We start from the raw sequence: 26513 nt of genomic DNA on the forward strand, positions 1-26513 counted from the left end.
AATTGGGGCATTTTTACATTGATAGCTTGAATTTCTTCCTTTGAAAACTGCCAATTCATATCCTTTAGCCATTGCATCTATTAGGGAATATTTCTTCATCTTATTCATTTGAATTAATTCCTTATATATTTTGGATATGAAACTTTTAGTAGAGAAACTCACATGGCAGCTTTCTTTGCAAAGCCTGACAACATTGTAGGGGGTTACTGTTCCCAAATTATCCTAGCTAACTGATTAATTAAAGCCTTGATTTCAGTAATTGTCAGGGACTTTTCCTACATCTGCTCCAGAGTGTAAATGAGACCACAGATGTAAGCATTTTTTCACCACAGCTCTCAGATGACACACTGCCAAGTCCTAAGGGATGTATGAGACTGCCCCATTGTCTAGAGTCTGTCAGCCAAGGAAGAGCTTTCTTGGTCAAAATGGAGACATGGGGTAGTACAGGTGAGCAGAGGTACTAGTTCTTTAATTAGAATGACTTTTTGCTGATGGGAAAGACTTTTATGGATCTCAGCTGTCAATCTCAGTTCTGTGAATGCCTGGAATTGTACAGACATGTCTCCCTTTTGTGCTTTGAGATAATCATTCATCAAACACTAAAGTGAATACTCAGAGATTTCTTAGTAAGATGTGAAACATGTGACAAGGACTGAAAGTTCTCTACTGCATCTTGTATGCCTGGAAGACAAGGTTCCACTCCAAGCCGGAGCCAATTTTTATCTAAAAGATAGGCAGGTAACTGAGGTGACTAGTAGATGAAGCAAATCTCTGCACATGTGATCTTCCTTTCCCTCCAAATCTCTTAAAAAGTTAACACACATGGACTGTTTTAAAATGAACGTCTACAGATACTCTGTTCTCCTTGACTGGGTCCTCAGGCATTTTCCTAGAGAAAGGCCAAGTTAATAATAATGATAGCTAACATTTCTACAGCACCTACTATGTGCCAAGCACTGAGCTAATAAGCACTTTATAATTGTTAGCTCATTTGATCCTCACAACAACCTTGGGGGGTAGGAGCTATTATTATCCCCATTTTACCCTTGAGGAAACTGAGGCAAACAGAGGTAATATGACTTGCCCAGGGTCACACAGCTAATAAACGTCTGAGGCTGGATTTGAACTCAGATTTTCCTGACTCCAGGCCTGGGACTCTATCCACTGCACCATGAGGTGTTATATGGAACTTCTTACATAGGAAAGCTGTTGTGGCCCAACAGGCCAAGCACAGGCAAGGAAATGAGGGACTCTACTGTTCTGTTTTCAGTTCTCCTACTGGCCTGGTGATGGGCTTCAGGTGGATCAATCAACCTGCAAAGAATGAGACTGCAGAATACTTGGTTTTCTCTTTTAGAAAACTGGGTAATGATGGTGAGCTGCCTTTGAGGAAGAAATTACTAGCCAAGCAACTGAAAGCCAAAATGCTAAATATGGCATAACCTGACTCGGACTTAATTTGGGGGAAACTCGTCAGAATTTGGAAATTGTTATTATACGATAACAAATGCAACCACACAGTACTTCTAAGAGCAGACATTAACTTAGGGTAGGCTAACAAAACACTGCCCAAGAGATCCTTAGGGAAAATATTTTAAAGAATACATAAGAATTTTTTTAAGTTAGCATAGCAATTGTTTTTTTAAGCAAGAAAAAAAGTGCTTCTACAGCATTTGAGAGTGCTTTAATGATATTTCTTATTTGTTTAACTATTATCCTCTGTAATCCCATTAATTTAATAGAATCACAGAAGTTGTAGCTGGACATTTTCTCAACTGTTCTCATTTTATAGGAAACTAAGACCGAGAGTAGCTGGGAGGCCAAGGCTGATCTTTTGATTCCAAATCTGGCATTCTTTTCTTTGGCATGATGGAAGTTTACCTAATTTGTCAGGAGTACATGTTTGAATTATCACTAATTTCAAATTAGTGACTAGTCAAAGGGAAGGAAAGGATTTGGGCACTTAGAGTTCATTTAGTCAATAGTTAAAGTCTAGTTTCCCAATAGTTTCTTGTGCATTAACTATGTTTTTAAGAAGGGACTGACTATAAGCTCCCTGAGGGCAGAGGTTCTGTCTTATATTTTTAAAATACTATCTCTCTACCCAGGACTTAGTATATATTTGTTGACTGGTTCGACGCAGTGGCAGTGGGGAGGTAACGATGCAATATTTATGGAAGCACATTAATTCTTTCAAGCTAGCATGTAGTTTAGTGAATGGTATTTATTGATTTTTCTGGGGGTATGGTTAGTACCCCTTCCAAAAACTCACAAAAATACTGGTGTGTTTTTCTTTAGCATGCATTGTAACAAAAACAAACTTGCTAATATGTTCTGTGCATCATCTCATTTCTACTTCCTTCACAGAATCAAAGCCCTGTGGTGAACCTTGAGGAGTGAACTGATTCATTCCTTCTGGTTTCCAAGAAAATATAAGGTTGTTAAACTGCTTTTATAACTTTGCATTTTGACATTTCTTTCTGGTGTTTGGCCTACAAGCTGAGGGCCCTGTTTTGTTCATTTGTGGAATAACCAAGGAGAAACCATGGCCTCATTGGTTCAGTGGTTCCTTCTCCCTTCCCCTGGCTTTGCCATTGGTTCCCCAAAAGAAACCAAGACCAATGTTTCCAATGCTTCTCCACAGGTCAGTTGACATCAGCCCAACGAGACTGCACAGCTTAGCACTGCACTTTAGGCACCGGAGTTCCAGCTTGGAATCACAGGGCAAGCTCCTGGGGTCAGAGAATGACACCGGTAGCCCTGACTTCTATACCCCAAGGACTCGTAGCAGCAATGGCTCTGATCCCATGGATGACTGTTCCTCTTGTACCAGTCACTCAAGCTCTGAACACTACTATCCAGCTCAGATGAACCCCAACTACTCCACCCTAGCTGAAGACTCCCCTTCGAAGGCTAGGGAGAGGCAGCGGCAACGGCATAAATCAGCTGGAAACCTGGTCTCTTCCAATTCGGGAAGCATGCCCAACTTGGCGGCCCGGAATGGCACAGGCCACCATGGAGTCTACCTCCACAGCCAGAGCCAACCTTCCTCTCAGTACCGCATCAAGGAGTACCCGCTGTACATTGAGGGTAGCTCCACACCTGTGGTAGTGCGCAGCCTGGAGAATGACCAGGAGGGACACTATAGCGTAAAAGCACAATTTAAAACATCTAACTCCTACACTGCAGGAGGCATGTTCAAAGAAAGCTGGCACGGGGATGAGGGGGACTCAGTGCGGCTAACCCCTTCCCGTTCCCAGATCATAAGGACTCCATCCCTAGGCCGGGAGAGCCACCATGAGAAAAGCTCAGGCCGGACAGTTGTCTCGGATGAGCTTCGGCTGTGGTACCAGCGCTCGACTGCCTCCCACAAGGAGCACAGCCGTCTGTCGCACACCAGCTCCACCTCCTCAGATAGCGGCTCCCAATATAGTACATCATCTCAGAGTACCTTTGTGGCTCACAGCAGGGTAACAAGAATGCCTCAGATGTGCAAAGCCACATCAGGTGAGAAAGCAGACGGGGAAGAGAGGGGCTTCAACATCATGATTTCTTGGGTTGGGTCTGGATATTAAAATCAAAAGGGACTCGGATTCTCTAGTAAACACAGTGCTGAAAATAGAAATTAACTCTGAGATTTCAGTTAGGTAAGTGGGGAGGGGGTTTTCCATTCCAAACTATTCACAATTGAAGGGTTCTTAACCTTGTTTTATGTCATGGTTCTCTATGACTGTCTGGTGAAGCCTAAGGACCACTTTTCAGAAGAAAAAAATTTTAGTACGTAAAGTACTAATGGTGAAATGGATCATTTGAGGATCAAATCAGACAATATTTGTAAAGTGCTTGGCACAGTGCCTGGCAAATAGTTGATGCTTAACAAATACCCATCCTCTTCCCTACATAGGAAACCAATTACATTGAAATAGTTATCAGATTGTCAAAAAAAAAAAGCGTTCTGGATCCAAAGTTAAGGACCATTGCCTAACCTCTCCCCACTTTCTTCTCAATCCAGTTCTTGGCTTCTGGACCTACGTAGAGCAACATAAACATGTACTGGCTGATACTGATGCTGGGGGGCAACTGACCTGAGGTTTTCTACAAGGTTTATGACTCTCTGTGAGCTAGACATGCCTGGAATTAGAGTTTAATCTGTCATTACACCCCTTTGCTGCTACTATATCTTTTTGGATTTGGAGCCAAGAGCTGGATCAAATTTGGGCTCTGCTACTCAAGCCACTTAACCTTTCTGGGTCTCAGTTTCCCCATCTGTAAAACAAGAGGGTTGGATTAGGTGACCTCTAAATCCCCTTTCAGCACAAAGTCCTCTGATACTATGACTCCTGTCCTAAAGAAGCGTACCACACACACAATACTCATAGAGGGAAAAGGGTCCTGGATGTGGAACTGACAAGAATTCTGACTGTTAAGGAGGGACTGAAGCTGGGTTTTGAAGATAGAAGGTAGGCATAAAATGAGACAAGAAACTCTGAACAGATCATTTGAAGAGTGAAGAAACTGTCATTTATCCAGAGTGAAGGAAATGTGCAGAAGAAAGAAAATGTACTTGTCTGGTGGGTGGGGTGTGACTCCCTGGAGTCAGGAATGAGCAGCTTAGGTTTAATGCACTGCAAGATGAGAGCTTAACTTCACTTGAAATTCAAATAGTATATTGAGATAGAGTATTCCATGCCCTCAGAGGGCTATTAAAGTAAGCCCTAAGGAGGAAGCAGCACAGCCAGGAATTATCATCTGAGTTGACTCATGATGAGAAATTCAGTGACTCAATTAATGAACAGTTAGGACAGGGTTGGGCTCCCCTAGAGAGACACTGAGAGTAATCCCAAAGGCTTGGCAGGCTGAACCACCCAAAGAGGCTACAGTCCTTAAACCTACTCTTGAAATCAATATTTAAAGCCTATAAAGTACAGCAGGTCATGTCCCATGGAGTGCCCCATTAGTGGCCTGGAATGAAGACAATTTTCCCGTTCACCATTTGAAAAAGGAGTCAGATTTGGAGTTGGAACAATAGAAAGGATTAGAAGCTCCAAATCAAAGCTAGAAACTGGGAAGGAAGATTCTGCAGTAACAAAATATGCAGTAACTGCATAAATAGGCAATCTACTAACGAGTGCCCAGGTCCCTAAAGCTCCATTTGTTGGTTTCTTATTTTATACTAGCCAGTAGCAACAACAATAATGATGACTAATGTACATAGGGTTCTAAGGCTCACAACAGCTCTGCAAAGATGACAGTGTCATTATCACTCCCATTTTATAGCTGAAGAAACTGAGGCTCAAAGAATGTAAGTGACTTACCAAAGGTTGGTCACTTAGCTAGGACTCCAACTGAGCAAGGGCTTGGGCTTTCTGATTCCAAGACCAGTGCTGTCTCCGCCACGTTACACTGCCAAGTTAAACACTTTAAGTATCCCTGGCTGTCGTGTTGATAAATAATTTACATACGGTTAATTAACTGCATTATGTGGACTGGGACTATAACCTCCACATTCTTTCTCCACTTGTTCCACCCTGATGATACTTGCCATTGCTGTGTTAGAGAGACTAGAAGAGATAAAGAATGGAAGCTTTTCAGTTCCCCTTAGATCGACTTAAGAGTATCCTGTCATTCAAAAAGTGTAATCCTCAAACAAGGGCTCCCTCAAGAAAGAAGGGTTTGTAAACCCTGCAGAGGAATGAATGCCATTGTTTTGTTCTCTTTGAATAGTAAAACCTGTCCAGCAGCCCACCTTGGAAGGGCACCAGCTAAGAGGCTGCTTTTGTGGTTTTTAGATAGAAATCAAGAAGGCCCGTCCGAAAGGCCACAGATTCTTTTTTTAGCCCATCTTTCTTTGGGACAGCTGGAGATGTCTTAGAGGAGGCAGGGAACGTGAGCATAAATTCAGCCACACTTGAAAATTCCATGCAAGTAGCCCCTGCACCTCAGGAATGCCCACAAAAAGAGGGGCCCCTTTTAGCTTAAGAGCTGGTTATATAGGGTCACATTTAACCAATGGTAAGAAGCACCAGTCTGAAATTTTTACTTGGGCAACCAGAGTTTTCATCTCTACTACAAACTTATGGTTTTTATAAGTTGGACTCATCTAAATGAAACCAAATCCAACTTAAAAAACACACATACCTCTTGATATAACCCACTGTTGCAGCTACCAGGATTTTCTTTGTTCTTTTCAAAGGTCTCCTGTTTCTTCTAGATGACAGGGCTATATTTTAGTTTCCATATAAGTAAATCTTACATAGTAAGGTGCAGTTTGGTGGACTTTTCTATGCCATTCTCTCTATCTTGCTACTCAGGAAATCCAGGGTTCTTAACTTTTTTAATGCCATGGACCCCATCTCAGAAAAATGTTTTAAATACATAAAATAGAATATGTAAGATTACAAAGAAAACACATTATATTGAAATAAAGTTATCAAAATATTTTTTAAAAATAAATTTACTGACCCTAAGGATCCCAGCTAAGAACCCCTTGCAATAACGTGATAAGGGGGCTCAAAAATCTATTTGCTATGGAATCAAATTCTCTACAAGGTTTATAACCATCTTGGGACCCACCAGAGCAGACTTAGTTGCCAGTGTACTGAAGGGACCTTATTTTTACGGTGGCTTTACTTATACTTAAAGTACTCTCAGGTGTACTATCATAAGTGAGTCCCTGAGGTCCTAAGATGGTAACACCAGTTTTTACCAATTATTTTTCTGAGGGGCTCCATGGATCACAGGATTTCAGACTCGTATAGATTTGGAAGGGGCCATCAAGGTCTTCTGGTCTGGACTGCTTCTTAGTCCAGGAATCCTCTCGATAACATCCCTAGCAGGTGGTCATCCAGTCTGTTTCAGTACATCCAATGACAGAGACGTCACTCCTTTTGGGGGCAGCCCTTTCTAAGTCAAATCATGTCTCTCTGCCCTAGAAGCATATTTGGCTTCAGGAACTTTCTAGAGGCCTGTGACATCCATTTTAGGTTGGACTTGTCCCCTTCAAACCATGCTTGAATCAACCCATTTCTTACCTGCTGCCAAAGAGGAGGACTAAGTAGGTTTGGTTCTATTTGTTCAACTGAGGGGGAAGAAAATCAGTAACCCCATCAGCCAAGCTTTTGTCTACAGGGTTTCTACACTGCTCGTTGCTCCAAATAATGAGTTTCCATTATCTAAACTGGCCAATTTTAAACCTTTGCAATACGGTAAGCAACAATTTATACACCCAAATCTGTGAAGAGAACAAAGTCTGAAAGTCTCTTCCTTGAGCCCTTTATTCACAAAGTAATGCAGACTTTTTTTTAACCTCTACACTTGGCACAGAAAAAAAAAATTGCCCTGTGTTGTGAGAGGGTCTCTCTAGCGACAGACTACAGTCTTTCTTGTATTAGCAATCCCTTAAAAAACACATGGAGGCCTCCAGTTTCTGCTGCTATGGAAACTCCTCACCTCTTGCCCCTCAGCTGGTTCCAAGGTCCTCTAGAAGCAGGTACTCGGGACTAGATGATGCAAGGTATTAGGAGACAAGGGAACACTCCTGTTGCACCCCCAGAGCAACAAGGCTTAAGAAAGGGGAAGAGAACTCTTGCTGTGTGCCGCATCTATAAAGGTGGATGAGCTCACAGCAGGACCCACTGGAGGTGACTAGCACCATTCCATTGTTCAAATCCTTTAATTGTCTACTACCTGGCTCTGACTCTCATTTCCTTTCCTGTCTTTTCTGGATCCCTGTGTAGCTGCCTTACCTCACAGCCAGAGAAGCTCGACACCTTCCAGTGAAATTGGAGCTACTCCCCCAAGCAGTCCACACCACATCCTAACCTGGCAATCTGGGTGAGTGCCATCTGGGCTCCCTCTCCTCTTTTCAGTGTCTGTCCTATAGAGACATAATCAGTAAGCCTTATGAGAAGTTATTAGTAGCAGCCTTCTAAAGTAGGGAGAGAGATAACAAGAGAATGGGTAAGACTAAGACATTGGGGGAAGAGGGGTACAGGGCAAAAGATATTCTTTAGCATTCAAAAAGAGAAGAGAATACCTTGTACAGTTACACAGAACATTTCTTGCTATGAAAGGAAATACCATCAAGTACTGTTACCTGCCACCACATTCCTATCAGTCATCTGCTTCCCAAGCACCTTCTTGTTTAGTCTAATGAATTCCTCTCAGTTCTAGTTGAGCAAATTTGGTTTTGTACCAGACATCTAAAGACCTACCGTGACTGGGCTGCCCTGAGCTCCCCAGCAGGTGAGGTGACTCCCTCTGGCTTGCCCCACCTACTTCACTCACATTTGAGGAAATGAATTGTTAGGGCCCTCGGAATTGCTGCATACTCTATGGTAATGATGGCAGCCCCTTTCAAGTGAGGGTCCAAAAATTTAGCCCCCTGAACAACTTTAAGTATCTGATCTTTATTTGATAGCTCACCTCCCCTCCACCCCATGTCCCTCCCCCCGCAACCACCCAAAGGTCTGGTCCTGAAACATAGCCCAGACGTAATACGAACTGTTCTGATATCTGTGCAAAAGAGGAAGCTCTCTGGTAATGATCTTCAATTATTCCCTTGTTGAATCAATAGAACTAATAGGATACTTATAAATGCTTGTGGATTGACTGACTGACCTATTGGCATAGAGAGAGAGAGCACTCAAGTTTGGCAAACGTTATTTGCTTGCAAAGTTATAGTTAAGGCCAGTTGTTATACGTAAATTCAGTTATAAGGAAGTTTAGAAGTCCCCATCTCATGTTCACATGTTTGTTGTTGTTTTAAACCAAATGTGTGATTTCACAGGTGCAGGGAACTCCTGATGAGGAAACTTGCTGTAATAATACAGATCACTACCTGTTCTTCAATTTATAGTCTTAGAAAGTTGCATGAGACCCTGAGAAGTTAAGAGACTTGCCCAGGATCACAAAACCTGCATGTATCAGAGGCATCCTGGAACTGGGTCTCCTTGATTCTGAGTTTGTCTCTTTATAGACTATTTCATGGTTGTTTCTCTAGCACTGAGAATAAAGTTTTGGCTGAATTGAATTAAGAGAACTAATGGATCTGACCTATAACATTACCACAGCCATTATGATTTCTTGGTCTGTTTCTTGGGCAGTAGTTACCTCCAGGCTCCAGGAAAGGTTCTAACACAGACCATGAAGGCTGGTTCTATAATGCACTGGACTTGACACATTCCACAACTGGACTAAGCAACTCCTTACTGGAGAAAGCTTAGGGTCCACACAGATTAATCAGGAAGTCAGAGGATCAATTGGGTATTGGTTCTCTTAGATTAAAAAGGGCTAACTGAATAAAGTTATCAGAGACATTGATGCAAAACAATCTTCATTTCAGCTATCCCTCTAATTTATACAATTTTGATAGGAAGATTCATATCCCAAAACATCTCCCTGAACTACACAGATTTTTCTGGATGAAATCCAATGCCAAAGATAGAAAGACATGCATGTATATGTAGAGTGTGTGTATATATATAAATATGTGTGTGTATATATGTATATACACACACACACACACATATATGTGCATATAGATATTGCGCATGTGTGTATATACAGATTGTATATACATACACACATGATTATCCTACAAGAAATGTTTAAATGACACTAGAAATTCTTGGGTATCCATCCTTATACTCCCTGAAAAGGCATTTCCATCTATAGCTGATTTTGAAGTGTCCTCTAACTACTTCTAGCCACTGAGAAGTTTAAGTGAACTCAGAAACAAAATACTTTAGTCCTCTAAATAACCAGTTTTGTTAGTCTGATGCCTTATTTAGGTTGTGATAAATGACAACCAGAAGTTATATGGCATGTTGTGGCATGGTGATGGTTTAGGAAAAAAAGCAAAAAGAATGAGAGAACCACAGGTAAATTATGTCAGTCTGCCTGTTAGACTAAAAAGGTGGTTTGAAAATTTGTATAAACCATCGGATTGTATGTCACTAACATTCTGAAACACAAAGATGATCCACCCATTATTCTTCCTACTACATTAATAAGCTCTTAACAATGTCTATGTCACTTCTTTTCTTTAACATTGCTTCTTTGCTCTTCCTTCCTTTGCCTTCCTTTGTTCAGAGAAGCAACAGAAAACTCACCCACTATGGATGAGTCTGAGTCTCCAACTCACCAAAGTACTGATGAATAGAGGTATAGTAAGGGAATCTTTTGTTCTTATGATCCTTTTCTCTTCACAGTTCCCCCTTTAGTTTACTCTACCAGACATGATACAGATGTGTTTGCTTTATCATACGATAATAGCTAAAAGGAAACACTGAATGGTATGGAAGCTATTATGACTGTGTCCTGTTTCTAGAAGCATGTATAGCTGTCTATATGCATCAGGTATAATTATCCTCCCAATTCTATGGTTCTTAGGTATTTTTTTTTCCACAATGTAGGACAAAAGGCCTTAAAGAATAGTTTGTGCTATTTAGATATAAGATATAGCTGCCCCCAATTTGACTTTGATAAAATGTGAGTTTTTTTTTAATTCATTAGAAATTACTTTAATCAACAAATATCTGTTAGACACCTACAATGTATATGGTACTGTGCTAGGAGCTAGTATACAAAAATATATAATCAATAATTCTTGAGCATGTGGAGTCCAGATCCACTGAGGGGAGAGGAGGAATGGGTAAGGATGGGATGGAGCAGAAAAATAAATTCCCATATAAAAAGTTAAATAACAATCTAAGAGTCAAACTTAGGATAGTAATACAAGAGCTATCACAAGATACTATTCATTCAAAAAAGAAAATCATTTACTTGAAGCATTTTGTATACAATATTTTCTGCCATAAACCAAGATTTTATGACCTTATGTGCTCCCTATCCTGATAGAGCTTAAAATGTAATAGGAAGCACGGCAGGTATAGAAATAACTGTACAGATTAAATTGCCGATAAGACAACAAAATATGTTAAACATTATAAGAAGAATACAAAATACCATCCAAACTGAGAAGAAAAGAGGATCCCTTCCCATCGGGGTATCAGGGAAAATTTCAAAGAGGAGCTGGTATTTGAGAGACTGTTTGGATTTCAACAGGCTAAAATGGAAGAGGGCTTTCTAGGCAAAGGGAAGCTGAGGTATCAAAGAGAAACTTCAGAATAGGAATAGGGACCAGACCTATGATTCCACTGGAATAGGAAAACCCCAGGTAAGGAAATTCTCTCTACCAATACAGGTCAACACTTTTCTGCAATTTACAGTCTTTGAATGTCTCTTAGAGCACCGAATGGTTAAGTTACTGGGTCATACAGATAGCATGTGTTGAAGGCTGGACGTGAACCTGCATCTTTAAACTTTGAGCCAAAATTTGACTTTGAGTCAAATCTCTATCCACTACACCACACTGACTATTTCGTGTGCATAATATATCAGTGCACTCTGAGTGGTGTAGAGTATGTCTAAAAGGAATAGAGAAGATATTCGGCCAGGTAGATAACATGTTGGGGCCCTACTGCATGGCTTTGAAGACGGGGCTAACAAGTGTGGGCTTTATTTTCAAAGCAGTGGGAACCACTGAAATTTTTTGAATAGAAGACTGGAATGATGGAATTGTACATTTGAAGAATTAATTTGGCAAAAGTATATACAACAGACTGCAAATAGATTGTATCAGAGTGAGGAAAAGAAATACTAATGACCAGGCTATTAAAAAAAACAAAACACCTAGTTTAAGAAAGTAAGGACTTGAACTAAGATGAAGATAGCAGGGTATGGAAAGGATTATGTGAGGGAGATGTGGAAGGAGAAATAAAGAGGATTTGGCTACTGATTTAGGTGTAAGAGGAAGAAGAGGGAAGAATCAAAAGCTTTAAGTATGACTGGAGGTTGGGAAGACAATTAACAGCAAGTTATCTCCCAAACAGAAGTGGTCATTGAAGCTATTAGAGTGTGGATGGAGCAGAGTAAGGAAGAATAAACACAAAGCAGCTGAGCACAATCCTCTCCACAAAATATACACTTCATAAATGTTTGTTGATCGTAGAGTTTCTCGAACTCTGAGAAACACTTTAAGGGTTAGGGAGAGGAAGAAATCCAACAAAATAGGTAGCTGTTCACCAAAAAAAAAAAATCCTTTTAGTCACTTGATTCTTTCTTTGTTCATTCTGAGAAATAGTCCTTAGTTGTGATTATAATCTAAATTCTAAATAAAAATATGCATATTTTCATACTTATTATAAAGTATGAATAAAACCTCTTTTTCACTATTTACTATGAAATGTTGGAACCCATTTAAAGGAGATTCCCTATGTAAAATTGGCATTAAAGGATTCCCTGTACTTAAAATTCCCTAAAGAGAACCCTGTCTAATCCTTTGTAAAGTGAATAATTATCCTAATGTTAATTCATATTATAAAATCAATCCACAGTACATATAGTACGTATTTGGTATCATGGTCCATATGCACCATACTTGTCCAATCAGTAGATTCATGCAGAATATGACTCCAAGGACTCTGTCTTGCCGCCAGCACTATGTCTCTATCCTAGTGACTCTAACAACTTATGAGATGCAGACATGGTTTAAGCCACATTCCTTTATAATACATGGCTTTAAAATCCATGTATTATAATAACGACCATGGTAATCCTTAGAAAATACTCTCTGTTGACCTTCTAGGAGTGGAATGAATGAGATTTTTCTTGTAGCTTTTTTCACTATTTTCTCCAAAAATTTAATAAAAAGAAATTGAAAATTAAACTAATCTCAATTGATACTCTCGAAATGCTTCAGGCGATGTTGTAGAAGGCTACCTCCATCCTTGGAAATTCTTGATTCTCAACCTAGTCAAAGAAGAATTCATTGTTCATCTACAAGGAGGCAATGTGATCCACAAAAGGAACCCTATCTATATATGCAGTAAATAGGAATTTTGGAACCAAGTTTAAATCTAACACTGTTAAAGCTTAATGCCTCTAAGCTTTTTACTTTAGAGTGTGCTTTAGCACTCTAATAAGCCCTTAGTAAGATTTTTTGACTAATATTGTCAAGAGTACTTGGGGTCTCCTTTGAATCAGGATATATTTATAAATAAAATTACCACTTATTCTATTCCAAAAATGTACTGAATGCTCAGTGCAATGACAGCTCTAAAGATGTATAAGATATATTCCCTGCCCTCAAGTAGCTTACAATTTAGTAGAGGAAATAAGACAGTAACAAAAAAACACTATCATACCAGGCAGGATGTCATAAGTAATAATTACTGCAACAAAATCCTAAGGGCATGCAGAGGAGGAAGAGACCAAAATAGTTTGTAGGTGGGAATGACAAACAGGCAAGGCTTCAAAAACTATGGAACGCTCCATGAATCTGCACGTCATTCATGCCATTTAACAATGCTTCTCATAAAACACAACAGCAACATATAAAACTTATATTAGACATGAGACTATGTAGCAAGACAATGGAAAATAGTTCTTAAAAAATACTTTTATTAAACATTTTAGGCTATTCTTCAGAGGGTTCTTCTGTACCCTAAAATTTCTCCTACTAAGATTCATCTTGCTCCTATCCCAAAGTGAAGAGATGTCAGAATCAAAACCCCAAAATAAACTTAAAGGAATCTTAAAACACCCAGCTTTCTTTTCCTTTAAAAATGTTTCCAACACCCCAGGCACAATGAAAATGTCAGCTCAGCTAGGGCAGGAGACGCTGGGTGGGTATAACAGTGTCAATCTTTATTCCCTAATGATAGCAACATCTGTGGCCAGTCTCGTAATGAAAGACCTTTATTGCATATTGCTTTAGAAGCCACATTTAAGCAGTACTAGCTAACTCATACATTTCAAGGGAACCACATGACTCCCATTAGACTCCATGGGTATTCTGGCAGAAGCCTTTGAATTTCCCGACTTGCATGGATTTTTATGTAAAAACCTAGACAGGAAACATTTACAAAACCCAGAGCTCCTTCATTCACCAGCTAGTTACTAGAGAGGTCAGCAAATCAAACAGGAAAATATTATTTCTAGTTTTTCTTGGCCTTAAATGGTTTCATGAAGACTGTTCATTACTAAGATGCTCTTCAGTCATGTTTCCCTTTGAACTTCCTTAATGATGGGTGAGGGGGATATAAGCCAAGGGGGTAGGCAGAGAAACATAACTGATGAGTTTATAGTCCCCCTGGCATTTCTAATAAATGATACTATCCTTTATCACTAAAAATGAGACCTGCCACAAGGAAACAAAATTGAAGATCCCTAACTCCAGTCAGTGAAGACACACAAATATATAAAAGGAGGGGAAAAGCATTACACAAATGAATGCTAGGATTAAAAGCCAACATTTCACCCAATTAGCAATCACCATATGCCAAAGTTTAAAGAAAGAGAATCAACATGATCTATGTAATTCTTTAACCTAATTCTGTCCTGGAGGCTACTCCAGATAGAGAATCAAGAAAGGAAAGGCTTGTGATAGAAGCTACATGAGAGCCTTTCTAGCTTTAAATTGATGATCCTCAGAGTAAGGTGGAAGAGTTCTAATTACACTGACAGCAGGAGTTGCCTCTTCATACACTAACTATATTCTGGATTAGCTGAATGTCAGTTCATCATTATACCTAACAAAATGGAGAAAGAAGTGGTTGCCTTATGTTGCCTTGAAAGATCAACGTTAAAAGTCTGAGAATACTACCAGTGGATACTAGGTTGTCTGGTAATGCACTGGGGAAGCTAAACAGGTACTGGTTCAAGGTACAAAAGACAGTGATTCCTAGTACAGACTGGTCACTTGTCAGTATCTAAGAATTATCTTATTGGGGACCTCTATCTGAAAAGTATATAATTGCCTTCTAAAATGCCATACCCTAGACACACAACTCAAATTCTATACAAGCATTTTCTTCATAAAACAAAATGCAGGGGCAGCTAGGTGGCATAGTGAGTAGAGCACCAGCCCTGGAGTCAGGAGGACCTGAGTTCAAATCTGGCCTCAGACACTTGACACACCTTGAGCAAGTCACTTAACCCCAATTGCCCTGACTTCCCCCTCCAAAATTTTTTTTTTAAATTTAAAGAAAATGCATACATTTTGAAGGGTTCTGCTTGACCACAGTAAAGGTCCACTAAGCTGATACTTTTTAATGACTCTTTGCAGTATCATTTGGAGTATTAAATATTTCTGTAGATAAACTTGTAACCTGTGACTCTTCTGCTTCCCTAAAATTTTACCTTATGCCTTCACACCCCTTTTGACAGGAAGGTTTTATTTTTAAAGTATTCGAATTGACAATATCAAATACCATCTACACGCACAATGATGTGTTCATAGCATTGTAGATTTAGAGCTAGAAGGCTCTAGAGGCCAGCCTCATTTTTCAGATGAGAAAACTGAGGCCCAGAGAGTTTGAATGACTTGATGAAGGTCACACAACTTCTAAGTCAGAGAGCAGAGATCTAAACTCAGATCCTATGATTCCATTCTCCTTCACTAACTCTCCTGTACATTAGTGCTGCAAGGAATACAAAGTGTAGTTTGTGAGAAGCAAAAAAAAAACACAAGAAATGATAATGAACAATTATAAGAGAGTGTACAAGTGCTCAATTGTGTCTTCGGACTCAAATGTGTATAGAGGTTGTAAGGAGATTGCCATTTCTAATAGCTTTTCCTCTGGGGTTTCTTTGCAGGAGTTACAATGATAGCTGTTTCCTGGATTCTCCCCTCTATCCAGAACTAGCTGACGTCCAGTGGTACGGACAGGACAAAGCCAAGCCCGGGACTCTGGTGTGAATGAGCTGGGCCTCAATCTCTCAATGCCATTCTGAGATCACCTCACTGCCTCTCATTTGCCTTACCCAGACGCACGGTCACCCTGCACCAGCTTCAGCTCTTAGCACTTTTTTTCCTCCCCTCTCCTCATCCCCTCACCCTCAAAACCTGACTGAGGAGATATTTTGGAAGGTTCCGGTCCCACTGTGTGTCCTGTGGCTCTCTTGCCCACAGACAGTCAAATGCAAATCCTTAGAAGCATCTCCAGTGGCTGCCTCCAGCCCTCCAGCCACGGATTCCCCCAGGCCAGGGACAATCAAGAGTTGGCATCGAGGTCCATGTCACTAAAGGATATGGGGGCGGGGGGGTGACAGAAATAAGGGCAGCATAACTCTTCTGTGACCCAGAAAGAATGTGTCCATTCTGCCATCTCTAGGCCAGCCAAGCGCTTCCAGAAGAGGATGTCTGATGTGGGACATTCACAGTTTACACCTGAAGTATTTTTTTTTTTAACACAACAGTTTGGGGGGAATGAAAAAGGAAGCCTGTCACTTCAGAGCTACATCAGAGGATCACAATCAGTTCTATGCTGCCAAAGATTAAAATAAAAATAACCAACAAAAAAGAAAGGCCAAGACAAGGAGGGCATTCTGCTTCTGTAAGCTCCTTTCACATTCTCAGTCATGCCCAGAAGTGAGAGTCCCTCCCTGCCCCTCTTAACCTCTATTCCCCCTTCAGCATTAAAGCCTGGAAAACCAAGCCAGTGTAATGGATGATAAAGACACTATAGTCTTGGAGAGTGTCAGTGACCCATAGTCCTAAGTAATCTGGACCGATGGGAAAGCATATGGGGAGGGGGTAACAGAGGAGGTTCAAGTACTGTTCATCCTGGCTGAACAAGCAGGGTACAAGACAGGTAGTTGCTTTCTGTTCATGGTTGTGGTCAAACAGTCTATCATGGAAACAACCCATAAAATCACATCTTCTTTTATGCACGAGGTGTTTCATTTTTTTGTGGGAAACCAAGGGTTAAAAGCACATTGTGATCCATCCAAGTGGTAAAGCTATATTACATTTAATTGTTGTAGGTCTTTTCATGTTTGTTTAGCACTTGTGTAACAAAGGGCTCAGATCTCAAAGCTCTCAGCACCCTGTTAGTTACTTAATGTGTTGCTTATTTAAAGAATACAACTATGCTCTTAAGTTGTAAGATTTTCAGTAGCATGTCTCCTAGCCAGCAGGCATGGCAGAGTTTTTTTGAAAAAATCACCTCCCCGAGGGACAGTAACACCAAAAACATTATCAATAACCTTGATGCATAGATTGTCTGTAGATGAAAGAAAAAAAAAAGAAGGATTTAAAGGGGCTGCAAGTTTACATGTATTATGAGCAATGCTTTTTACCTGTCTAGAAAGCCATCAATCTTCAAAGGCCTCAAAAGTACTTTTATATTACCGAACAAGTGCACAATCTCCACTGGGTTATTTAAGCCAGCACAAACAAGGTTTCCACAGAGGTGCTGGGCTGGGTTTATTGCCACAAGTGGGGTTGGGAAGGTGAGGGAGCAGGAGACGTTTTTCCACTTGTTCTGTGCAGATAATGAGTTTCTATTGGAAAGGCATTCAACAGCCAGGGGGGCGGAGGGGGTGGGGGAGAGAGGGTGGGGGGGGGGATTGGGAGTATTTTGTGGAAAAGCAAAACTGAAGTTAGCTTTAGAATAAAACTTTTTAAAAAAATAAAAATAAAAAATGGATAATCCTTTGTTTATATGTGTGTGTGATCCAAGAATAACAATAGACTCTACCAGACCAGGAGGACAAGAACTAAAACATTAAAACCAGAAAGAAAACAATTTATCATGGAACATTTATTATAGCTCAGGCAGTAAGGTCTAGTGGAGCAGTGGGGAGAAGTCAGAAACCAGGCCTAGGAAGAAAGATGAGAGTCTGGGCAATTCCTCAAACACTTGTATAATGTACTGTGTGTGTCATTTCCCTCTCATCTCCATGATGAGATCAAGAAAATCAGTTGGCAGAAAAGAATTTGTATTTATAGATTGTTTGGAGATATGCAGTTCAATGTAAATGCTGATCAGTCTTTATGTTACCAAATATTTTTATCCACCTGTTAAGTTTAATTATTTTTATGAACATTTTAACACCCACCCCCAACCCCCCAAAAATAATGCAGGGCTAAAATCAGGCTGAACAGAAATTTTATATGGAGCTGGTTGGGAGTGAGGCACTAAGCGACAAAAGACTAAAAAGGGGACAAGGGGAATAAGGAGACAACTATATACACTACTTTTTTACAGCTGTTAGTCTACCAAGGGTGGGGAACCTATGGCCTTGAGGCCACATGTGGCCCTCAAGTGTGGTCCTTTTACTGAATCCAAACTTCTCAAAACAAATCCCCTTAATAAAAGGATTTGTTCTGTAAAAACTTGGACTCAGTCAAAAGGCTGCACCCAAGGATTGAGAAGGCCACAGGTTCCCCACCCCTGGAAACAGTGGACTCTAAAGTGAATAGTGTCAAGAATCAAAAATTAAGATAGATTTTAGTCTAGGTATGTTGCCACAAAAGGGATGAGAGGAAAAATTGATTCCTAAAAACCAATTTGGGATTTTTTTTGGAGGAAAGAAGGGAAGAGAAACACTGAAGGGGATTACCAGGCAAATTTCATGCTAGTCTGGTAGTAGAGACAGGAGATTAAGTAAAACAGGTTTTACTGTTTAGCTGCATTCAATTAATACAAATGTACAGAAAATGCTAGTAATTTGAGATTAACATGTTTAAACATCTTATGATGGGAGACATTATAGCTATTGTATACAAGCACTTGACTATATTTGTTTTTAAAAAAGAAAATGAAATATTAAGCCCCTGGTCTGATCTAAAGCCACTATTGCATTCTTTGGATACATGTATGAAATTTCCTGTTTAGCCAGAAAACTGGTGTTGACAGAGACACCAGACTATATTGTGAGGCAGGTTGATTAAAAAGTCTATTATATGCAGTTGAGTGTTGAAAATGTTAAAGAAAAAAAATCCAATTTGTTTTCATTCAGTATTAGTTTAGTTCAAGACATAGCAAACTCCATCCAGGTGCTATCAGATGACCAGTTACTGCTTAGTTAACTAGGTGTAAAGTTTTACATATACATTAATGTCAATAGTTTTATTACAAGTTGTGTAAAATGGACTCTAGTTTAAAAAATGGGGGGAAGATTAGGTTGCTCCTGAAACTGACTGTAGAGCATGTAAAATGATTTTACTGGATTCTGTTTGACTGTAATCAATTTTAAAAGATGTATGTTGTAGAAAAAGTTGCAGAATCTAAAAAGAAAAATCTGCTTTTAATTTATTCTTTTTGTATTAAGAATTTGTATAGTACCTTTACATTTTGCAAAACAGTGTTGTCAACACTTATTAAAGCATTTTCAAAGTGAAATGATTCCTGGTGGCTTTTCAAGGTTTTGCATGTTCCTTCCCTACTGCCAGATATTTTGACACATTTGCCTAGTTCATCGCAGTCTGGCAACTGGCACTGCTCATCTCTGAGCTTTCCTTAGGCTCATTTTCAGCACCACATCTACAGATAAGATACTTTGGGTTTCTCTTTGGGGGAGACAAAAGGGATATAGATTGAACTTGGGATTTCACCTCTATAGGGAAATCTCAAGTGAGGGTATTCCCCCATTAATGGACACTGGCACTTTCTATGCAACATATGGCTTTAGAGATGCCTATTTAGTTAATAAGTATTTATTAAGCACTGGCTACACGATGCCATTTGCTTTAAAAAATAAAATGAAATATTAGTGCCAGGCAGTATGCTAAGCACTTGGGATATAAAGAAAGGCAAAAGCATCCTCTGCTCTCAAGTCAAAAAGCACACATTCTGATGAGAGAAAACATGCAGTTAACTATGTACCTGTAGGATCTATATAATGTAAATGGAAAATAATGTTATAGGGACAGGACTAGCAGGTAAGGAGGTAGGGGTGAGGAAATGCCTCATGCAGAAGATGCAGTATGAGCTGAGACTTAAAGGAAGCAAGAGAAGCTGAGAGGTAGAAGGGAGAGGGTGGAGCATTCCAGGTATACAGAAGAGAGCCAGTGCCAATTCACAGTCTGGGGTGGGCGTATTATATATAAAGAACAGAAAGAAGGCTGGTACAACCGGACTACAGACTGCTTCAAGGGGAGTAAAGTCTATAAAGATTGTAAAGGTAGGAAGTGGCCAGGTTGTGAAGGCCTTTACGTGCCAAACTGAACATTTTATATTTGATCCTGTAGGTAGCTACTGAAGAAGTTGCCAAAGGTGGTAGAGGGAATGGTGAAATGGTCAGACTTTTGCTTTAGGAGATCATCTGGCAGCTAAGTAGAGGATGAGCTGGAATGGGGAGAGCCTTGAGGTAGGGAAACCAACCAGCAGGCTACTGCAATAGCCCAAGGGATAGGGGATGAGGGCCCACACCAGGCTGGTGGCTATGTGGGTGGAGAAAAGAGGACATATAAGAAAAGTGTTATGAAAGTTCACCTATCAAAGCCAGGGAGCCCAGGGATTCAGTCCAAGTTTCCAGAGAGAAAAAGATCAGGACTGGATCCATGATCTCCACTCGGCATGGAGAGTATAGCTGGTTCTTAAGGGACTTGACCAGGATTGCATAGCCAGTATGAGTCAGAGGTCTATTAGACTCCAGGACTTGGTTCTGAGGCTAGTGCCCTAACTACTGTTCCATGCTGCCTCTCTCTTTATAATGTTAATGTTCAGTTATCCTTGCCATTCAAGGAAGAAGAACAGGAAGTCCAATTTCTGGTGATGGTTCATCATATAGCTCCTTACTATTCTGTAAGACCGAGAGGTCTGGCTTATGTGCTCTGTTCCCCCCAAATACTCTCAAAGATAAATCAGGAAGTGAAAATAAAGCTTTTTTCATTGCATGTAATACAAAATCAGTTAGCCTCTGCCACAACCACACCCATCCCTAGTCTGTTCTAGAAATAAAGTATTTAAGGGAAACAAAAAAAAAACAAAAAAAAAAACTCTTTGCTTTCACATATTTAATCCTCTACCCTCTCAGAGTACAGGAACGGCACATGGGACCAGACCCTCACTCACTAACAGTTCAGAAAGTAAATCTATACAGATCGGAAAAGGGAACACTAGACTAACCACCATTCCAGAGCCCCAAACCAATGATGTCAACTGACAGAGCTATAATTAGCATGGAACAAATGGGACTTTGTTCTAGAGCATCAAACTCTGGGGGGTACGTATTTCCTCACATAGGTGTGTATACAAGGATTGCCACTCCCACCCACACAGTTCAGTTCTCCCTGAGCCAATCCAACCACTGCCATGGTGTGTCTCTCATAAGACTCTTGCCCATCAAACCTTGTGAGGGCTAGGGGCAGACTATCCAAAGGATAATGCACTCCAACGTGACTGCACTCAAGGTCACACTGTCAGCCATACTACCAGAATCCATGCCCCACAACTCTTTTAACTAAATTTGCCCAGGTTTAAAAAAGCAACAACAACAATTTCTAGTTAAGACCCTGTGTATTATGGACTGCATCAGCCGCCACTTCCAAGCCTTCTCTGAGTGCTTATCTAGCAAATAACCACAAATTATCATGAAGCCCACATGCCTCCTATTAGTTTGGTAGGGAGATTCATAGGTAAAATCATTGTTTCAGGGTTCTTCTACATGGATACACATACACATATACACTCACGCACATAGGCACACACATATATCCTTCCAATTTGTTATCAGGTTCTGGAAAAAATGAATAGACTGTGGGCAATTTTACCTGCTCCCATTTCCTATAGCTGTGAAATGACAAAAGATAATAGGTATGTTTAAAATGTGAAAAAAGTTTTATGATAAATGTGAGGTAGGCAGGATGACATCTGTCTTTGCCACTGTTTCCCATTTCCCTTTTTAAAATCTAGTATCTCCTTTTTCTCTTCCGCCGCTTTCGCATTTGCACTCGGTACCACAGCCTCCAACATGCAGAACGACGCCGGAGAGTTCGTGGATCTGTACGTGCCGCGGAAATGCTCTGCGAGCAACAGGATCATCGGGGCCAAGGACCACGCATCCATCCAGATGAACGTGGCTGAGGTTGACAAGGTTACAGGCAGATTCAATGGCCAGTTTAAAACCTATGCAATTTGTGGAGCAATTCGTAGAATGGGGGAATCTGATGACTCTATTCTCCGACTGGCAAAAAATGATGGTATTGTTTCAAAGAACTTCTAATTGAAGAAATCTTGTGAAAAATGTCTTAATAAATCAGAAAAACAGCAAAAAAAAAAATAAAATAAAATCTAGTATCATATAGAAGAATCAACCAGCCCCCTTCGGGGGCGGGGAAAAACACATTCAGTTAAGTTTCTTAAAGAAGGCTAAAATATACATACACACACACACACACACACACACACACACACACACACTCAACTGAGTATAGAAATCAAGTTTACTTAGCAGGGAAGTAGGTAGAGGTGATAAGAGAAAAGAGAAGGGTGACAAAAGGGGAAGCAGTAGTCAGAAGTAAAACAGATTTTTAAGGAGGGACAGGGTAAAAAGAAAGAGAAGGATAAAGAGAAGAAAACAGGATTGAGGGAAATACACAGTAATCATAACTATGAATGTGAATGGGATGAACTCACCCATAAAATGGAAACACATAACAGAATGAATTAGAAAGCAGAATCCAACAACATATTGTTTACAAGAAACACTTAAAAGAGAGACACACAGAGAATTAAAATAGGAACTAGAGCAGAATCTATTATGCTTCAGCTGAAATTTTTAAAAAGGCAGAGGTAGCAATCATGATTTCAGACAAAGCAAAAGTAAAAACAGACCTGATTAAAAGAGATACAATACAGGGAAACCTTGTCTTCCTACGAGGCACCATAGACATTAATGCACTGTTGATAAAGTTGTGAACTGATCCAACCACTCTGGAGAGCAATTTGGAACTATGCCCAAAGAGCTATAAAACTGTGTATACCCTCTGACCCAGCAATACCACTATTAGGTCTGTACCCCAAAGAAATCAAAGAAAAAGGACCTATATGTCCCAAAATATTTGAAGCAGCTCTTTTTGTGGTGACAAAGAATTGGAAATTGGGGGAATGTCCATCAATTGGCGAATGTCTGCATCAGTTATAGTATAGAATTGTGATGGAATACTATTGTGCTATAAGAAATGATGAGTAGGATGGTTTCAGATAAACCTGGAAAGACTTACATAAACTAATGCAAAGTGAAGTGAGCAAAACCAGTAGAACATTGTACACAGTTATAGCAATATTATACAATTATCAACTGTGAATGATCCAAAACAATTCCTGAAGGACTTAAGATGAAAAATGCTATCTACCTTCAGAGAAAGAACTGATGGAATGCAGACTGAAGCATATTTTTTAACTTTATTTTTCTTGGGGTTTTTTTGGTCTTTGTTTTCTTTTGCAACATGGCTAATATGGAAATATATTTTGTACAACTGCACATGTATAATCTATATCAAATTGCTTGCCTTCTCAAGGAGGGAGGAGGAAAAGGCAAGAATGAGAGAATTTGGAAGTCGAAATTTCTTAAAAAATGTAAAAAATTTTTACATGTAGTTGAGGAAAAAGAGGAAAGAAAAAAATTTAAAAATAAAAAACACCATAAACATTTAAGTAGTATCAATACTAAACATATTTGTACCAAATGGCATAGCATCCAAATTCTTAAAGGAAAAATTAAATGAATTACAAGAGGAAATAGTAAAATTATACCAGTGGAGAACATCAACTTACCCCTCCTGGAGCTAGTTAAATCTAACCATAAAATAAATAAGAAAGAAGTTGAGGAGATAAATAGAATTTTAGAAAAGTTTGATATGATAGACCTCTGAAGAAAAATGAATGGAAATAAAAAGTTTTTCTGAGCTGTACATGGCACTTTTACAAAAACTAACCACATTATCAGGGCATAAAAACTCACAAACAAATGCAGAAAAGCAGAAATATTAAATGCACCCTTTTCAGAAAATATCACAATAAAAATTACATTCAATAAAGGGCCATGGAAGCATAGATTAAACATTCATTGGAAACTAAATAATCTAATCCTAAAGAATGAGTAGGTCAAAGAACAAATCATAGCAATAAATAATTTCATTCAAGAGAATGACAACAATGAGACAACACAGCAAAATTTGTGGGATGCAGCCAAAGCAGTACTTAGGAGGAAATTTATATCTTTAAACACCTGCATCAATGAAATTGAGAAAGAGCAGGTCAACGAATTGGGCATTCAATTTTTAAAAACTAGGAGGAAAAAGAAATTAAAAATCCCCAATTAAAAACCAAAATGGAAATCCTGAAAATCAATAGTGAGGTTAATAAAACTGAATGAAAACCACAGAATAAATTAAATGATTTTTTATAGGAGGGGGAAACAATTAAATAAAGACTGTTTTGATTAAAAAAAAAAACAGGAAAACAAATTACCAGTAGGAACAATGAAAAGGGTGAATGCACCACCAATAAAGATGAAATTAAAGCAATTATTAGGAGCTAGTTTGCCTAATTATATGCCTGTAAAACCAAAAATCTAAAGGAAATAGATAAACATTTACAAAAATATAAACTGCCTACTTTACAGAAGAAACAGAATACTTTGGTATCTTAGAAAAAGAAATTGAACAAGCCATCAATGAGCTCACTAAGAAAAAATCCCTAGGACCAGCTAAACAAGTGAAATCTGCCAAACATTTAAGGAATAAATAATCTCAATACCATATAAACTATCTCCAAAACTAGGTTAAGAAGGAGTCTTACCAAATTCCTTTTATGACACAAACATGGTTTTGATATTATGTCAGGGAGAACAAAAACAGAAAGAAAACTATAGGCAAACTTCTCTAATGAATATTGATGCAAAAATTAGAAATATGTCACAAAGATCATACACTATCACCAGGTAGAATTTATTCTAGGAATGCAGGACTGGTTCAGGAAAACTATAAATATAATATCAATCGTATCAATAACAAAAACAACAAAATCATGTGACTATGTCAATAGATTCAGAAAAAGCTTATGACATAATACAGCACCCATTCCTATTTATAAAAAAAACTAGAAAACACAGGAATAAATGGAGCCTTTTAAAAAAAATAAGTGCTATCTATCCAAAATCAAGAGCAAGCATTATCTATAACGGAGATAAATGAGAAGCCTTCCCAATAAGATGAGGGGTGAAAAAAGAATGTCTATTAACACCACTATTCAATACTGTATTAGGAATGCTAGCTATAGCAGTAAGAAAAGAAAAAGAACAAAGGAACAAAAATTGGCAAGGAAGAAACAAAATTATCACTTTTTTGCATACAATATGATGGTATATTTAAAGAACTCTAGAGACTCAACTAAAAACCTAATTAAAACAATTAACATCTTTAACAAAGTTGCAGGATATAAAATAAAACCACATAAATCATCAGCATTCCTATGTATTACAAAAAAAAAAAACCCCAGCAGATAAAGATAGAAAGAGAAATTCAATTTAAAACAACTGCAGACAATATAAAACACTTGGGAGTCTACCTGCCAGGACAAACCCAGGGACTACATTTACAAAAGACTTTTCACACAAATAAAATCAGATCTAAACAACTGGAGAAATATTAATTGCTCATGGGTAAGCTGAGCCAACATAATAAAAATGACAATTCTACCTAAATTAATTTACTTATTCTGTACCATACCAATCAAACTACCAAAGAGTTATTTTGTACAGCTAGGAAAAATAATTTAAAATAAATCTAAAAGAACAAAAGGTAAAGAATATCAAGGAAATTAATAAATAAAAATATGAAGAAAGGCGACCTAGCAGTACTATATATTTCAAACTACATTACAAAACTGGAATCATAAAAACAATCTGGTACTGGCTAAGAAATAGAGTGGTGGATCAGTGGAATAGATTGGGTATATAAAGCACAATAGTAAATGACCGTAATAATCAAGTGTTGGATAAAACCAAAGATTCAAGTTTTCAGGATGAGAACTTACCATTCGACAAAAACTGCTGGGAAAACTGGAAAGCAGTTTGGTAAAAACTCACATTGTATACCAAATTAAGGTCAAAATAGATAAAAGATTTAGACATAAAGGGTGACAGCATAAGTAAATTATGAGATTGTGGAAAAATGTACCCATCAGATCTATGGAAAAGGGAAGAGTTTATGACCAAACAAGAGATAGGGTCTTGGGAAGAAAAATGGATAATTTTGATTACATGAAATTAAGGTGGTTTTATACAAACAAAACCAATGTAGCCAAAATTATAAGAAAACTAGGGGGCAGGGGGGATTTTACAGCAAGTTTCTCTAATAAAGGTCTCATTTCTCAAACATTTAGGGAACTGAGCCAAATTTATTAAAATAAGAGTCATTCCCCAGTGGATAAATGGTCAAAAATTGGTCAAAGTCACATTAAAAAAAAATCATTACTGATCAGAAAAATATAAATTAAAACAACTCTGAGGTACCATCACACAACCATGAGATTTGCTAACAGAAAAGGAAAATGATAAATGCTGGAGGGGGTGTGGAAAAAGAGGGACCCTAATGCACAGTTGGAACCAGCAATACCACTGATGGGTCTGCATCCCAAAGAGATCAAAGAAAAGGGAAAAGGACTTGTTTGTAGCATCTCTTTTGTGGTGGCAAAGAATTGGACATTGAAGGGATG

At 38.9% G+C, this 26513-nt stretch overlaps 2 protein-coding genes across 2 annotated transcripts in view; both read left to right on the plus strand.

Annotated features, from left to right (window-relative positions):
• FRMD4A (FERM domain containing 4A) overlaps positions 1 to 17371 on the plus strand; it is a 292241-nt gene extending 274870 nt beyond the window's left edge. Inside the window, exons 21-23 of the mRNA XM_036761667.1 lie at positions 2645 to 3507; positions 7737 to 7833; positions 15661 to 17371. Coding sequence (XP_036617562.1) covers positions 2645 to 3507; positions 7737 to 7833; positions 15661 to 15763 — 1063 coding nt within the window. The 3' untranslated portion in view covers positions 15764 to 17371. The remainder of the gene's footprint in view (positions 1 to 2644; positions 3508 to 7736; positions 7834 to 15660) is intronic.
• A 4372-nt stretch (positions 17372 to 21743) lies between these two features.
• LOC118852040 (40S ribosomal protein S21) lies at positions 21744 to 22022 on the plus strand. The gene has a single exon (XM_036761668.1). It carries the CDS (start codon positions 21766 to 21768, stop codon positions 22015 to 22017), a length of 252 nt encoding a protein of 83 aa, XP_036617563.1. The 5' UTR covers positions 21744 to 21765; the 3' UTR covers positions 22018 to 22022.
• Positions 22023 to 26513: the final 4491 nt, after the last annotated feature.

Source organism: Trichosurus vulpecula, chromosome 5, assembly GCF_011100635.1.
Source record: "Trichosurus vulpecula isolate mTriVul1 chromosome 5, mTriVul1.pri, whole genome shotgun sequence".
Lineage (NCBI taxonomy): Eukaryota > Metazoa > Chordata > Mammalia > Diprotodontia > Phalangeridae > Trichosurus > Trichosurus vulpecula.

Excerpts from the sequence above, each read along its gene's own strand:
- LOC118852040 (XM_036761668.1), top strand. The coding sequence starts at position 21,766 with ATGCAGAACGACGCCGGAGAGTTCGTGGATCTGTACGTGCCGCGGAAA.